At 37.2% G+C, this 17,998-nt stretch overlaps 1 protein-coding gene across 9 annotated transcripts in view; it reads right to left on the bottom strand.

The window, feature by feature from the left end:
* The window catches only part of DGKH (diacylglycerol kinase eta), a 205,109-nt gene that overhangs the window by 88,471 nt on the left and 98,640 nt on the right, over nucleotides 1-17,998 (bottom strand). For 8 of the 9 annotated variants that reach the window (XM_059144622.1, XM_059144623.1, XM_059144620.1 and 5 more), the window contains 2 exons: nucleotides 7,465-7,569; nucleotides 7,056-7,188 (listed from right to left, as the gene is read on the bottom strand). In XM_059144622.1, the coding sequence (XP_059000605.1) occupies nucleotides 7,056-7,188; nucleotides 7,465-7,569 (238 nt within the window). Of the gene's footprint in view, nucleotides 1-7,055; nucleotides 7,189-7,464; nucleotides 7,570-8,741; nucleotides 9,278-17,998 lie in introns of those variants that run through there. The other variant, XM_059144627.1, reaches the window with a different exon arrangement.

Genomic DNA, 17,998 nt, shown 5'->3' with positions numbered 1-17,998 from the left:
TATGTATTTATGAAGCACTTTTATCAATCTATAGATTGCTACTTAGATTCCACTCACAAAACAGAAAGGAAATAAATACAAAAGAACTAGTTCTTTAGGAGAAAGGAGAAAACACATACACACAAACAGAATTAAATAAAATTCAGTAATACAGAGGTGCTGGGAACACCCTTTTCCTTAATCTGGGTGTTGATTACATAAATGCCATTAATTTGTGAAAAAATCCTACCAGTTGTACTCCTCTAATATTTGTATTTTTCAGTACATGTATTTAAAATAAAAAATTTGGGGTGCCTGGGTGGCTCAGTGGGTTGGGCTGCTGCCTTCGGCTCAGGTCATGATCTCAGAGTCCTGGGATTGAGTCCCGCATCAGGCTCTCTGCTCGGCGGAGAGCCTGCTTCCCTCTCTCTCTCTGCCTGCCTCTCTATCTACTTGTGATTTCTCTCTGTCAAATAAATAAATAAATAAATAAATAAAAAATAAAAAATTTGAAAATATCAGTAAGATAAAGAACAGGATAATCTGGAGGAGATTTAAAATGCAAGTATGTCAAGAAAATAACCAGTCATGGGGAATAGGTTGATAAAGGTCACAAAGATGGCATTGTTTTTTAAAGGTATTGCTGTTTGAGATCATTACATTATAATGTAGAAGAAAATAATGTAGAGGTAGTACATTATACCCATCACTAATTCTGCCCAGCCATATTATCAAAAGGGAGCTTAAAAAAGAGACACTAAAACTTACAAGACATGAAGGAAAAATAATTGAAGATACAAATAAATGGGAAAATATCCCATGCTCATGAATTGGAAGAATTAATATTATGAAAATGTCCATAGTACCCAAAGCAATATACTTATTCAGTGCAATCCCTGTCAAAATTCCAATGGCATTTTTCAAAGAACTAAAACAAATAATTCAAAAATTTTTATGGAACCACAAAAGACGGAATAGCCAGCCAAAGCAGTCTTGAGAAAGAAGAACAAAGTGGAAGGTATCATACTCACTAATTTGAAACTATATGACAAAGCCACAGTTATCAAAACAGTATGGTACTAGCATGAAAATAGACACATAGTGGTGCCTGAGTGGCTCAGTGGTTTAAGTCTCTGCCTTCGGCTCAGGTCATGATCCCAGGGACCTGGGATGGAGCCCCACATCAGGCTCTCTGCTCAGCAGGGAACCTGCTTCCCCCTCCCCTCTGCCTGCTGCTCTGTCTACTTGAGATCTCTCTCCTTCTGTCAGATAAATAAATAAATCTTTAAAAAAAAAAAAAAAGACACATAGATCAATAGAACAGAAGAGAGAGCCCAGAATTAAATCCACATATATACGGCCAATTAATTTACGACAAAGAGGCCAAGAACATATAATGAAGACAGAACAGTCTCTTCATTAAATTGTGTTGGGAAAATTGAACAGTTATGTGCAAAAAGATAAAACCAGGCCCTATCTTATACCATATACAAGAGTTAACTCACAGTGGATTAAAGAGTTGAATATATGACCTGAAACCATAAAACTCTTAGAAGAAAACTCCCCAACAGCTAGCTCCTTGACATCAGTCTTGGTGATGATCTTTTTGGGTCTGACACCAAAAGCAAAGACAACAACACAAAAATAAACAAACAGGACTACATTAAATTAAAAGTTATGACACAACAAAGAATGCCATCAACAAAATGAAAGTCAACATACTGAACAGGAGAAATATTTGCAAATCATGTATGTGGTAATGAGTTAACATTCAAATTTTACAAAGAACTCATACAAGTCAATAGCAAAAACCAAGCAATCCACTTAAAAATTGGGCAGTGGATCTAAATAGACATCTTTCTAAATAAGACATATAGATGGCCAACAGACACATGACAAGATGCTCAATATCATTAATTATCAGGGAAATGCAAATCAAAACCACAATGAGATATCATCTTACACCTGTTAGGATGGCCATTATCCAAAAGACAAGAAATTACAAGTGTTGGCAAGGATTTGAAGAAAAGGAAACCCGTGTGCACTATTGGTGAGAATGCAAATTGGTGCAGCCACTCTGGAAAACAGTACTGAGCATCCTCAAGAAATTAAAAATAGAACTATCAATTCCAGAAATTCCACTTCTGGGTATTAATCTGAAGAAAATGAAATCATTAATTCAAAAAGACATTTGTACACTCATGTTATTATGGCATTATCCGTAACATCCAAGATACAGAAACAACCTAAGTGTCCCTCAGTGGATAAACAGATAAAGAAAATGTGATATCCTACTGGGTATTTACCCCAAAGATACAGACATAGTGAAAAGAAGGGCCATATGTACCCCAATGTTTATAGCAGCAATGGCCATGGTCGCCAAACTGTGGAAAGAACCAAGATGCCCTTCAACGGATGAATGGATAAGGAAGATGTGGTCCATATACACTATGGAGTATTATGCCTCCATCAGAAAGGATGAATACCCAACTTTTGTAGCAACATGGACCGGACTGGAAGAGATTATGTTGAGTGAAATAAGTCAAGCAGAGAGGGTCAATTATCATATGTTTCACTTATTTGTGGAGCAATACAAGTAGCATGAAGGACAAGGGGAGATGGAGAAGAGAAGGTTGTTGAGGGAAATTGGAAGGGGAGGTGAATCATGAGAGACTATGGACTCTGAAAAAACAATCTGAGGGTTTTGAAAGCGTGGGGGTGGGAGGTTGGGGAAACCAGGTGGTGGGTATTAGAGAGGGCATGGATTGCATGGAGCACTGGGTGTGGTGCAAAAACAATGAATACTGTTATGCTGAAAAAAATTAATTAATTAAAAAAAAAAAGAAAATGTGATATCCATATGTGTATCTACACAATGGACTATTATTCAGTCATATAAATGAATCATTTGAGACATCATTAATGCATCTAGAGGATATTTAGCTAAGTTGAAGTAAGTCAGAGAAAGACAGATGCCTTATGATCTTACTCATATGTGGACTGTAAAAGCAACAAACCCACAAAAAAACCAAGCTCATAGAAACAGAGAACACCTTGGTGGCTTCCCAGGCAGGGGTAGGGCCAAATGGGTGAAGGGCATCAAAAGGTACACACTTCCGGTTATAAAATAAGCCATGGGCATGTAATGCACAGCATGGTGAGTACAGTTAATGACACTGCTTCGAATATTTGAAAGTTGTTATAAGAGTAAGTCTTCAAAGTTCTCATCCTAAGGAAAAAATTCTGTAACTATGGTTGGTGTCAGATGTTCAGGAGACCTATTTGGATAATCAGTTTATAATCTGTACAAATACCAAATCAAAAACACAAAAGAGAGAAATAAGAGGAAACAACCAGGAAAGCAGCAGCTCATATATGAAAAACAAGTAAGCCACAGGTTATCTGGGAAAAGGACCCTTACTTATGAAAATCAGAACTTTACTACTACTAAACTTCATCCTTTTAAGGATACAAATTATCCAAGCACTAGTGAATAAGGATGTTATACCAGTTTCTGACTTCGCAGATACTTAAAAGCAGAGATAGTGTCAGTGGAAACAGAAAAAGTAACTGCTCCTAAATGCTAATGGAAGGTGGCTCTTTTTCACATGATTTTTGCACTTCTAACTGTAAACCCTTAACAGGTTTGAAATGATAGAATACATGCCATTGTTTTAAAAAGTCCTAATTTAAAAAGTCTGAAATTATAATCCTAATTTATAGCCATGTGGGTGGCTCAGTCCTTAAATGTCTGCCTTCAGCTCAGGTCATGATCTCAGGGTCCTGGGGTCAAGCCCCACAGGGCTCCCTGCTCAGCGGGAAGCCTGCTTCTCCCTCTCCCACTCTCCCTGCTTGTGTTCCCTCTCTTGAGGTTTCTGTCAAATAAATAAATAAAATCTTAAAAAAAAAAAAGTCCCAATTTACTGTAGCACACAAATGAAATGCTTCATGATGTCATGGGGAGCTGATATGCAAAAGGTCACTTAAGCGGAGTCGGTTTTTCCTTGAAAAATATTAGTCTAGACATTGGAAATGTTTCATTTAAGTGGTCTTTTGTGTACCTTGACAAATTCTTTCCTGGAAATCCTACTATTTTTGTGATAAATGACTTGGGGACTCGAGCACAGACTTCATAGACAATAAACCAGTTTTTCAATGGAATCTCATTGTTGATAGACAAATGTGTAAAGAGCGAGCACCGAAGGAAGTAAGCTTGGTCCGAAAAACAATTTTGGCATGACCCGCTCCCTTTTGCTCCCATGCAAGTGACTATTTTAAAACTGAGGCTAATTAGGAACTCTAGGTCTTTCACCTCTTACGGTATTTCTCAAAAGTGTGGTCCTAATTTTAGTTTTATCTGCAACTAATTCCCAGGTACAACGAAGTATTTGATATTAATAGTCAATAAGGGTTTTTTTTAAGAGGAAAAGGAGGAAATAAAAGAGAGCAACAGGGAATGATTTCATGGTTTTTTTTTTTTTTGAAAATTTTACCATTAAAAATCAAATAGCTCATTAAAAATAAAAATCACACTTGTAATAATAAAGTGCTTCATGCAATGAGTCTTGAAAATTGCAAAGGTGCTTAATGTAGCGTACAATAAAATAAAATAAACTATTCTGTGATTACAGTCACTAAGGAATGGAAATGATTAATAGGCACCTTAATTTTGTTAGGTGGCCATTCTGAAGTTATTCTATATAAAGCACTTTCCCCTGACCTACAAAGCTATTACTTAAAACACAGAACTTAAAAAAAATATGCTGACATGTCACTAAATTATGATTTTTTAATTGCAATTTTCAGTTTACCACATTGCATCTTTTAAAGTGTTCAGTTGCGGCTAAGATAAAAATTCATAGGTACCTATGTTAACATATTTGATGCTATTGAATCAAAAAGAAAAAAATCACCATTTAACTTTTTTGTTCAGTTACTATTTAAATAACTGTGAAGAACAAATAGGCTCTGAAATTATTACTGATGTTCTTGATTTAGGGAATCATTTATGAAAAGTATTTTCTGTCTATTTTTCACTCCTATATTTTACATATACAAGGCTTTAAAATAACAGTTTTAGTAATTAATCAACACAAACTCAGAAGACAAATCAGTACAGGCTTGTTTTCCTGTGAAAAACAAGGGCAGAAGGATTAAGTAAATTTAGTGATGGCTTCACACACTAGAAACTGAATTCCATTCCAATACAAAGTTACTCACTCACTGTGGAATGAATTTTTCTTGTATTTGCATCTCTGTTTTTCTTTTAAAGGCTCTTGCATCCTATGTCTTTTGTTTTTGTCAAGCAAGGAGTTTATTCAGATTTGCGGGGAATGTCTAAAGCTTAAGTATGACTTGGATTATAAGAAAATGATCCTAAATAATCACATTCTCATAAAATTAAAAAAAAAAACTTCTTTATACATTCATAAAACCCTTGGGATTTTTAAAACCTTTTGCTACAGTTCTAACAATACCAATGGGCAAGACACCACGTATTTAAAATTTTTATCAGCAGAGAAAATGAGGACTAACATATATTCTTCTGAAACTGTAATTCAAAAATACAGTAACTGAGACATTAAACAGTCAGGAAGACTTCATTATTAACAGAATAATGATAAATTTATTGAAAGACCTTAAGTTTCTTATTCTCATCAGTTAATACAATTTTCATTTTTCTTTTAAAAGATTTGGAAAAATACTTAGTCATCCCAGTTTAAACTCAATATACAAACAACTAAATATATCTAATAATGCATAAATCAAATCAGTAGGGTACCGGTACCAGAGAGTATCTCAGATCTGATACATTTTTTAGGATTTTTGGAATGGGAGACTAGGAGGCAACTAAAAAGACCTTCAAAGTAACACCTCAGAGTATTACACTTGGTAAGAGTAACTCAGAGCCACAGGAACCCTTGTAGATTATTAAAGTCATAAAGGGCAATTACATCTCGTTTGCAACCACTCTTTAAATCTTAAAAAAACAAAAACAAAAACAATGTGTAATGTCCCTTCCAAATGTTCATTTTCACAAATTTTAATGCCTTGGGCCATGACACAATCTGTAGTTATTTACTTGACGGATTTCTTACAGAGCAAAGTTACAACCTTCCACAATTTATTTGACTAGAAAAGTAGTTTCCTTGCAGATATATTCTCCTATTTAATTTTCATAGCATCTGTGAATATAAATGACTATTATCCCTGGTTTGCAGATCAGGAAACGAAAGTCAAAACGTGGAGCTACCTTAAAGTGAACGAAAGCTGGGACTCTATTACTATTTCATTATGGAGTCTAGTAAAGTTATGTTCAAAATGCAGATTTTTTTATATTAGAGAAAAAAGCTAATATTAGTATTAGATCTAGTTCAGAAAGTAGTACACAGTAGTGTGATCACTGAGGTATGGAATTAAATAAGTCGAAGAAGTTATGAGGTTTCTCTTGGTATTAGTATATTTGCTTCTGTTGGTCACTGCTTTTTTATTAAAAAACCACCACCACCATCACCACCCATAAATCCTATAATGAAAACAACAGCCCTAGGCTTATTTTCAAAAAACTTTCAAGAAATTAAAAAGGATGGCATCCATTCAATTAAACATTAAATGAAATAAAAGAAAACATTTAAAACAATGAAACAGAAATAACAATAGGAAATTCTGTCAAAGAGCCTGTACTGTCCTCACTGAAAGTTTTGTCCTCATAATCAGTCGGAACAGAAAAAGAAGACCAGAAAACCAGAAAGACGGATACAGTCTAAAGACGATTTTTAAGCAGCAGGCGCTAGTTCCTCAGACATGCAATGCTACATTTTGATTTATACTTCCTTCCCAGTGATTTGTATTCATCCTTCCCTCAGCAAAAACATTTCCCAAGCTGGTCCTATGTGCGTCGAGCTCCACTTGAAGCTACGGTAAAATCTTAATGCTACGTTCCCATTGAGGTGCTCCCAGCTCCTGCTTCCACCCACGGGAATTGGCTTGCAGGGGGCACATTTCTCTGCTAGGCTGGCAGCGTGTTCCCAGTGTGGTCAGTGGTGAGGGAGAAGGCAGGCCCCGGGCTACAGTACCTTCACAGGACAGGCCATGGGAGGTGACTCCAGAAAGACTCTCTCTGCACACGTTACAGAAAGTGGGTCGCGCGTGGGAGCAGGCGTACCAGTTATGCATCCCTGAGAAATGTTCCACGTTAAACTGGGCCACCTAGAAACGAGACGTGAGCACAGATTTGCCAACCAAGAGAACAAGACGACAGACAGTGAACCTCAGGGATGCACTTAGTTAGGATTAAAATTTCAAATGTGTACTTTTTAAAATGGAAACACTTTAAGTTAAAAATTTTAAAAGGTCAACATCAGATGGAAGCAGGTTGCTTGATGAATCTGCACATACTTTTCTTTGCAGAATATAGCTTTAGCTATATTCGAATGACTTTCCTTCTCCAAGAACAGAAGGTGCCGGGAAAAGATGCTACTTTACCTCGTAAGGTTCTCTGGTCTGTACAGACTTCAGTGAGCTCATCCAGTCCTCCATCTCCTTCCTGTTCTCAGCACACAGCATCAGTCTTCTGAATGGAGTGATTATCTGAAAGGGGTAATTCGATCTAATGATTGTGAATAACCAACAAGACAGATTATTGTAAATGATTGTGAATAACCAACAAGACAGATTATTGTAAAACCTAGCAATCAATCGTACGAGGAAATTCCATTTCTAATCTTGTAGTCTTCATTTCCTTGGTGAAGACAGTAAGAGTCTCTGTAACATAAAAGAGTTTAGTTCTCTAAGTACGATACAATGGGGGCTAGGAAAGAAAAATGCCAAGGAGGCGTTTCTTGTCTCTAGTATCATCCCCCTTACTGAGGCTTTTTTCGCCCCGTACCAAAGGCTGTGAACACGAATAAACAATGTACTCCTATCTCATGGAATGTATGTTGAAAACTGATTTTTAAATATACTTCAGAATAATTCATAGTAAACTTAGAATTCAGACACAGTTTTCAATATGGAAATTCAAAAAACTGAAAACCAAAGGAATGCAATATTGAATAATTCATAATCAGTTTGTGATAATATCAGGAATATTCTGTTATTAAATAATGCTGGATTTACATATCCTTTCCGTTGTCTATTTTAATATGATTTAAATAGGAAGGGTGTTTCCCCCATTGAATAGAACTACTACTACTTTTTAGTGAGAGCAGGGCAGAAGAATTAACCTAAAAGTCTTTCAGTTGGCGTTAAGGGAAGAAGAGAACTGTGACTTTCATCTTTTCATCATGTCACTAAAGAATGTAAATTAATTGTATTAAAAGGCTTAAGCAAGTGAAATGAAGATTGCGCTTCAAAAGTGAGATTCTGAAATGACTTGAAAGGAGCCTCTATTTATGTGTGAATACAGTATTCTCGGTGTAATCCTGAAGTTGCTAAATCCTACGCATTCACTGCAAAGAAGGGGCCCTATATTTACCTGTGGAAGACGAGCGAACTTTACATGCCTACCTCAAAACTCTCTCTAAATAACAAGTCATATACTTACTTACATAGCCAATAAGAAATTTTCTCAAATTAGAAGCCATTCGATCAAGTGATCGTCTACATACTGCATTATGGAGCAGATGTCTCAAGTCCTAAAAAAGCAGTAATCATCTAAAAACAAAAGGAGCAACTCTGCAAGCCTCAATCACTACTGTTCATCTTAGGAAATAAGCCCATTGTTCAGAACTACAGAGATCAGCCTCCTCTTAGCTACTCACCGCTCATCGCCTCCTTTCTTTTTGTCTTTGGTGTAGACGGCACAATCCTTCCTTAAACCCAGGGGCCTTTCATGCGTCTGACAGGCACTTGCACTTAAATACAGCCAGCCAGAAGTCACATGGAGGAGGAGCACCAACCGCTTAGCTTTGGGTGTTTGTTAATTGCATATGAAATTGAACAGAACCTCACTTCTGCATTTTCTCCTGTTTTCCACCACCCTCTTTGGATAAAGCTTATTAGCAGTTGGTCACTTTTCTTCCTGAATAAATAGTTAATGAAAGAGCACTGCCTCCCTCATTACTTAGGAGCCAAATGGATGCTTTATTGCTTCAAAATGTTTTTCTAGGACAGCTCATCAAATGCAGCAGAAAAGACAGCATTAAATCATAATACTCTCCTGGCTCTGACAACCGGCCGGGCACTCCAGAAACCTCCCAGTTTTACTGGACTGACTGAATAAATCTGATACTTATCTGAATAAATATCACCGCTAGCATATTTTATTTATTTATTTATTTATTGATTATTGATTTATTTATTTATTTTTAATTTGCTATACTACGTGATGTGACTCTAAGGATTCCCCGCTTTCGTTATAACCTTATAGTGAGACACACATTATTCAGATAAATAAATCAGGCTTGTTATTTTATCCTTTGATTTTGTTTATCATTGAATTCAAAGTAAAGCAAGATGTTTAATGTCTTTATGTTCTTTAAAAGTCACTGTGAATTCAATAAAAAAGGGAGAAAGAAGAATAGGGAAATAGCTTTGAATTTTTCTTATAGCTTTTGAAGCTATATAAATGCCTCAATCCTAAAAATAATTCAGCAACATAAATCATGCATGCATCTTATTTGCTAAGGAAGTAAAAGATGTACTTTTGTAATTTCTCCTTTTTAACAAAAACATGCTTTAAAAAGCGGTCAATAATGAGCAAATAAAGATCATAACACAAAAGGTGTTTTAAGAGCCAAAAAGAACTTATAAGTAATTTTGATTTACCGGTCTTGTGATTGAGTATGATTAAGAAATCTACTGATTATAGTTACATTATAAGAAGTCTGTATGAAAAAGAAAAATCCTTTGTAAATCATGTGATGCAGAGATGTCTGGCTTTATGCCTTCAGTATCAAAAATACATCCTCCAGGAGCACCTGGGTGGCTCACTGGGTTAAGCCTCTGCCTTTGGCTCAGGTCATGATCTCAGGGTCCTGGGATCGAGCCCCACATCAAGCCCCACAACAGGCTTTCTGCTCAGCAGGGAGCCTGTTTCCCCCTCTTTCTCTGCCTACTGCTCTGCCTACTCATGATCTCTCTCTCTCTCTCTCTTTCTCTTTCTATCAAATAAATAAATAAAATCTTCAAAAATACCTCCTCCAGCAGGCTGAAGTTGTCTGGGCCCAGTTGATGACAAGGCTGTTCACCAAGTAAACCTGTAAGGTCTCCCAGTTTGGCCCTTTCTTCTGGGGTAATCTCAAACCAGCCTACCAGAGCTCTGAGCCCTCTCCCCACCTTTTATTTAAATTCTCCCTCAACCTCCACCTGTGTAGGAAAAAATGGGACAGTCACAGTTATTAGCTGATAAGCTTCGGTTGTACCCTAACTGAACCCCATCACACTACAGGGGTTTCTCCTCCAAATCTTTACTAGGAAAATATTTGGGAAGCAGCAAACTCTGGAAATTATTTGGCTCTTATTCTGAAAGTCTCAATATACTCAGCCTTTTTATTAGGACAGCTGAGTAGGGTGGGGGGGGGGGGGGAGTGGAAAGATAAGAGGTGTGGGGAGGGGGCTAGTCCGAGGGGGAGCTCTCTGAGACTCAGCAGGGGCAGGGGCTGGCGGGGTGGGTAGTGGAGCCAAGGCCAGGAAGTCTAGAGGACTTTTTGCCTTCTTTTGATTTTATTTTATTTTTTTACTTTTTACCTTTCTTGAAGGATCTGCAGCTTACCTATCTTCACGTGTCCTCTAGCCCCTGTCCTGACTCTTACCCTCTCTCTCCACCACCCCAACATCCCCCCCAAATTTTTTTCAGGCACATCTGAACTTATTTCAGTCATTAGTTTTCAGACTATAACCACCACTTCGACCTCAGTTCTGAAAACTCCAGCATTTCCTGAGCATGTACGGTATGCTAGAGCCCCGGGCCCCAAACCACAGGGGCTTTGTCTCAGTAATCTAGAAGAGAGACAGGGAAGTAAACCAAGGTTTGCTTGTCCAGAAAAGAGCTGTATAAGATGAGCACAAAGGAGAGACATCTAAATCAGTTTCCTAAATGCTGACTCAAATAATATCCAAACTCCCCATTAATAGACATATTGACCCATTGGAGAGTTACTGGTCTGTAAGTATTAATCCAACAACACTAATACATGTGTATAAGAATTGAGAATTTCTCAGTCTGGTAAAGCATACAGTTACATAAAACAGGAGACAATCTGGCATTAAATATATAAAATTCTATAGATGAGTAACATTATAGTGAAGACTTTAAGTACATAAACATGCACAGGAAAAAAACATAAATACTGAACTGGTCATCTTTTAGTGAAGGGATTACAGATAATTATAATGTTTTTAGTTTGTCTATGGTTTCTAAAGCAAATTTGTTGTACTATTGTAATGAAACATAACTATTTAATTTTTATTTTTTAACTAACAAAAGGATGGGAATTCAGAACTTAAAACTCTGCGTTGTTTCAAAGCAGGAATTCTTAAAGTTGGCTGCCCATTAGAATCACCTGGGAGAATTTTAAAAATCCCAATGTCAGGGCCACAATCATACTGATTAACTCAGAACAGAGGAGGGTGGGACCCAGGCACTGGTTTTATTTTTTCTAACTTCCAGATAATTGCAAAATTTAGGTACGCTTGTGAACCAATGCCCTAAAGATATTTTGCTGTTCCCCACAACACTGTTAGAACTTAAAAAATGATGGATGTTTCTAGAACCCAGTGGATTACAGGAATTGCTAATCTGCAAATTCCCAATTAGAAGCCACTAATGCAACAGCAAAGAGATTCAGTGCTTCCACTCTGGATTTAAGCCCACTTTGAATGAGGACCAACAGCAGCCTTTCTCACTTGTGTGGCTGTGAACAATGTTCCCTCCACTCTCTGAGCCTCGGTGTGGTACCTGCTAAGTGAGAAGAAGGCACTAACTCCCAGCTCTACGGAGTGTGGTATGGGTGAGTGAGACAATCTACGGAACACATTCGGGACAGTGTAAGAAAGCCAAAGCTCTGTAAATATTAGCATCTCAGTTCTTGGTGCTGACAGAAATTGTGTATACACGTACAGATTTATATCTATCTTTTAAAAGTGTGTCCATAGTCAAAATAACATGAGTTTGGGATGCCTGGGACATTAGGCATCTGCCTTTGGCTCAGATCATGATCCCAGGGTCCTGGGATCGAACCCTGCATGGGGCTCCCTGCTCAGCAGGAAAGCCTGCTTCTCCCTCTTCCATTCACCCTGCTTGTGTTCCTGCTCTCACTGTATCTCTCCATCAAATACATAAATAAAATCTTAAAAAAAAAACAAAACATGAACTGGAGCCATTTTGCCAACAAAATAGTCACTGACTAGAACACACCAAAAGGGGAATAATGCTCAGCTGCTCCTTAGAAGGTACTGGGAAAATGTCAACAAACATGAGGAAAAAAACCATCCCCCCTTAACTGCACAGCAATTCATCTCACCCACAGCGGGAATATAAGATGGTAGACGGCTTACCAAAGCGAAACACATCAGATCCCTGCACAATACTGAAGAGCTGGGCATGCCATCTCTAGTAGGGTACCACGCTTTAACTATTCCAACAGACAGTTCCTTCTTTTAACTCAGATTTTTGATTCTGCAATGAAGGAAACTCTGAAAACTTCTGTGGTAATCTGAAATGTCCAACAACTTTTTCCATTAGAAAATTCTTATTTCTGATCTAAAGTTCTTTACAACAAACTAATCATATTTGCCCTATGGCAGTCCTTTTTTGGGAACTATGTATATATTTCAGGAGCACCTGGGTGCCTCAGGCAGTTAAGCGTCTGCCTTTGGCTCAGGTCATGATCTTGGTGTCCTGGGATCAAGCTCCATGTCAGGCTTCCTGCTTGGAGAGTCTGCTTCTCCCTCTCTTCCCCCCCCCCCCTAATAAATATATAAAAATCTTTAAAAAAGTAAACTATATACATTTTTACTTTTTTTTATTTTTTAAGATCAGCTTTATTGAGATGTAAGGCACAATACTAATTTGATTCATCTGCTTAAATCATACAATTCGATGGTTCTTGGTGTATATACAGCATTATACAACCATCACCATCATCTGTTTCAGAACATTTTCACAACCCCAAAAATGAACCTCCTTAACAGTAACTCCCCAATTTCCTCCAAATCTGGCCCTACCCCCAGCCACTGGCAACAATGAATCTACTTTGTCTCTGATTATGCAATAAGTAAATCATGGGAATAACAGGCACAGCATAGGAAACACAGTCAATGACACTGTAATAGTGCTACTGTACAGTGACAGATGGGAGCGACACTGGTGGTGAACACAGCATAATATAAAAACTTGTCCAATCACTACAATGTGCACCTGAAACTACTGCAACATTGTGTTTCAAACACACCCACACCCAGATAAAAAAAATTAATGGAAACAATTTTCTAATTAAAAAAATAAAACGAGGTTTGACATAAAAAAAAATTGATGCCATGTTTGATAACAACTACATAATTCATCTATTTAAATCAAATCAGTTCTTTAATCCAAATGCATTTACAAAGTTAACCTGATATCCAAACTTGAAATTCAAAAGTATTGCTTTCCAGAGATGTAATTGCAAAAGTAAAAAAGGAAAAATTTAAATAAATACGAGGAATTAAAAAAAAGAGAGACTGACAACATTGCAACTTTGAAAACACGCTAAGTGAACACAGCCAGTTACAAAAGACCACATATTGTGTGATTCCATTTCTATGAAATGCAACATTTTTTTTATCTTTAGTGATTAAACCTGAACTATTTGATTGAAATAAAAATTCATATGCAGTAAGAAGCCTTTCTTGGACAGCAGAACAAAAAGAAAGTTTAGTTGTCATCATAACAATTTTTTATTGCTTGTGTTTATTATAACTTGTGGGATATAATTTGACTTTTGTCAAAGCCAATTCAGGTGTAATTATGTCTCTTTTTAACACTAGGTTTGCGACATCTGAAGTTGCCAACAGCTCAGTTTTAAAGTACCTACTTCTTCCTCCTCCCTCATATATCTACAACCAGCTCTTAAATTATGTATATATTGCATTTTTTTATTCTTATTTTATGAAATGAAATAATTCACTCTGACAACTTAAATGTGCCAAATTGTAATGCAGTTCCTTAGTGACTATTTTGAGAGTAGAGATACTTACTCCCATATTTCAAACGGTAATCAGGGAACCTCAACATCCAAGAGCATAGGTCCTCAGCTATGTGGACCTAAATCAAGTCAAGGATTTGACTAAATCAAGTCAAGGATTTATCCAAAATACAGCCAACCATGCTCCAAACCAGATGCGGACATCGAAATCTTAGTTTGGAGGGAGGCGTGGATAATTTCATGTACTCTGTAGTCTGGCAAAGCCACACAGGTGATTCTGATGCATGCCTCTGTGTTAATCATGGAAGGTACTAGAAGCATCCAACTTTGCCATTAGTTAAGTCAGGATCTGGTCTCAGGAATGGAACGAAAGTGCTCTTAATCTTCATAGCTCCTTATCTCCTTTTTCAGCACCCTTTTGTTCCCAAATTTCCAGTGCCCTCAACTGTCCCTAACAGTATTCAGTATTCAGTGGGGGATCCACCGGAACGAGTCTACCACCTACCGCACCGCGTGTGTATAACAGAGGCCCCAAAATGATCATCTCTGATGTTTTTGTTTGGCCATCCTGTTGGAACCCTGCAGTGCTGTGTTGTAAAACCACAATAATGACAAGAAGTTAAAACCCATCATTTTAGACATGTACATTGCTCTTAAACCTATTTTCTTCTGCTGGCTATTTCATACACTTTGGTCACTAAGGGGCCCCGGGAGGCATCTGAGGTTGCAAGTCCTGCACAGACTGACTCCTTTTCCCGCTGGGGTCAATACTTCCCTATTTTATCATCCAGTCGCCTCAAGTCCCATCTATTTCCAAAAATGACAGCTGCAGATCTAAAAGTGATTTTTTCTGAGGTGTTATAGATGATAAAGGTTCAGTGCCTATTTAGTCCCAATGGTGTTTGAATTTTAATGGAAGACTAAGAAAAGTACTGTGTCACAACAAATGTGGTTTTGGCACCAAGACCAAAGAAAGAGCCAGATAGTATAATTCAAATCAACTGAATAACAGAATTTTAGATTAAAAAGTCAGGGTGCCTGGTGGCTCAGTGGGTTAAAGCCTCTGCCTTTGGCTTGGATCATGATCCCAGGGTCCTGGGATTGAGCCCCACATCGGGCTCTCTGCTCAGCAGGAAGCCTGCTTCCCTTCCTCTCTCTGCCTGTCTCTCTGCCAACTTGTGATCTCTGTCTGTCAAATAAATAAATAAAATCTTTAAAAAAATAAAATAAAATAAATTTAAAAAAAAGAGAGACCTTACTGTACTGTTGTAATACCCTAAACATTCTTCATAGAGCTGTGAACACTGTGGAACCTGCATTCTGTGCTCATGCAGAGAGTAGTTCCACAACATCTTGGAGCACAAACCTGACAATATCTCAAATGATGTCAAATAACATATAACGATGTAATGGGCTAAATGATAAGACTGAGGTTGACAGGTAATTCATATACACTCGAGAGCCTCATTATTAATCTACTGCTGGAATTTATAAAGAAATTCTGCTATGCAGGCAGTGTTCGATGTCAACAGGATTCTAAATCATATTGCTTTAAAGTTGAACTAAGGTCTTCCTAGTCTCTTTCAGAAAGATCTACAAATCTTTTCAGACATCTGTTTCGAGCCATGTTTAGATTTATACACAAATGCACATACACACCCTTCACTGAGAGTTAAAGAGGATCTTTGCAAGTCATTCCATCCTTCTGGTTTTGACGGACTGATCACCTTTCCAATGGATGAGTCATTCTAGCTGAAGACGACTTACTGATCTTTGTGGCATGTCTGGAATGTAGACTTGGGGGTATCAAACATGTGCCTCAACTTTCAGAATAAAGAGGGAAGCATTTAGTCAGGACACAAGGAAGTCTACCCCAATGCTGCTTATTTTAAGTCATTTATCATCTTTATATATAATATTAATTTCAAAAATCAAACTATAAATCAAGTAATTACCTAAACTCTGGAATAAATAATTGATGGAGATTTCTATAGCATTATATGAAACATTACTCACTTGTGAAAAGATTCCCCAAAAAGTGTTAAGTATTGACAAAATAGATTCTGATGGAATTTTTTTTTGTAAATATGTATTACTATTATTCTGAGAAATGTACTAATTATAGAAAGGAAAAAAACCTTTGGGCAAGAGCAGAACATCTTTGCCAAGAAAATGTCTGTCTTCTTATCTATAGGAATACTTGACTACAGACTTATGGCATAAAGGCCATATCTCATAGATTCTTCAATCATCTCTGTACATTAAGCATGGGATTAATTTTGTTACAACATATTGAAGGGGAAAAACAAATGTAAAAGCGAAATGAGTTGTCTACCATACATTAATATGCTTCTGTTATGAGGAGTTAATAAAAAACAGTAACAGGGATGCCTGGTGGCTCAGTGTGTTAAAGCCTCTGCCTTCTGCTCAGATCATGATCCCAGGGTCCTGGAATCGAGCCCTGTATCAGGCTCTCTGCTCAACGGGGAGCCTGCTTCCCTCCTCTCTCTGCCTGCCTCTCTGCCTACTTGTGACCTCTATCTGTCAAATAATAAATAAAATCTTTTTAAAAAGATAAAGAAAAAAGAAAAATCAGTAACAGCACTGTTATAGCAAGTAAAATAAAATAAAAATAAAAACAAAGGATTATTCCTTCACTGTAAAATACTGAATTGAGATGCTATAGGAAATTCCATAAAGCTCTTTCACAGACTTTGAGAACAATGAGAAAGAAGTAGAGTTAAAAACTGACAATGATATTTTTAGGGATGGCTCCTGAAGAATGAGGGGTCAAGTAGAACGATGTGAAAGATCTGCTTTAAAACACTCTAGATAAAATAGGGGAAAGACAGACTAGATGAAGCAAGTGTTGGCAACATCAAGATAGTAGTAGGAGCTGGGCAATAGGGACGTGGGCTTTTTCACAATTAAAAAAAAAAGTACCCAACTATTGGAGAACAAGCAAAACCCTTCAAGGAACTAAGGACAAGAACAGAGTTGAGAGATTTGGGTGTCTTAGTCTTCTCTTAGGTAGACCCTTTTTAACCCCTTGGCCCGAACTCAGCTTACAGACCACACCCATCAGGACCCAAATTTCTGAACTTTAACTGCCCTTTCCTGTATCAAATTCACATTAAGAGAGTAATGTGGTCTCCTTGCCCAAATGACCTCAAATGTCCACAGAAGCTAATGACGTGAGTCTTCTGATCACTGAGTGAGATGGGGTGGGATGGTCAGAGCAGAAGACAGCCATGCAAATCTCACTTCCATAATTCTTGAGCTTCGATGATTCTGCTTAAGATTAGGTTTGCAGGCCACAAAACCCACTTCTTGACTAAGGAATAATGGCTTCATAACAAAGTCATTTTCCATGTTAATTTGATTTCCCTCTATAAACTAATGTTGGTTTTTTACTACCTTAGAGTATTAAATATAGATAAAACATAAATTCTGATATGTTTTCATGAAAAAAGGAAACACAGATTTCAATGAGGTCAAGTACCAATGTTCTCACTATACACACAGTATTTTCATAGGCTCTCACAATCTAAAAAGTGATTTTTTCCCTTTATTTCAATATAAAAATCCAATATACTCTAAAATCAAAATTTTACTGAAAAGCATTTAACACAATAAAATAGAGGCATGTAAGCTGGCAGAATCCAGTTTTCAAATAAGCAACTGAATTCAACACTGTGTAATTTATATAGTCCTAGAATCTAAATGAAAAGTGTTAAAGAAAGCAATCTATTTAACATCCTCTGGGACTATCTTGTCTATGAGACTTTGTTTCAGAGTAATGGGCCTAACTGTGACTTCTCAGAGTCTCTGATTCACTGAAGAACCAAAGGTAGAAGGATATAGTGAAATCATAGAAGATAAAGACAGCTTTT

This window comes from Mustela lutreola, chromosome 13, assembly GCF_030435805.1.
Source record: "Mustela lutreola isolate mMusLut2 chromosome 13, mMusLut2.pri, whole genome shotgun sequence".
Taxonomy (NCBI): domain Eukaryota; kingdom Metazoa; phylum Chordata; class Mammalia; order Carnivora; family Mustelidae; genus Mustela; species Mustela lutreola.
This window is presented reverse-complemented; position numbering and strand designations above follow the sequence as displayed.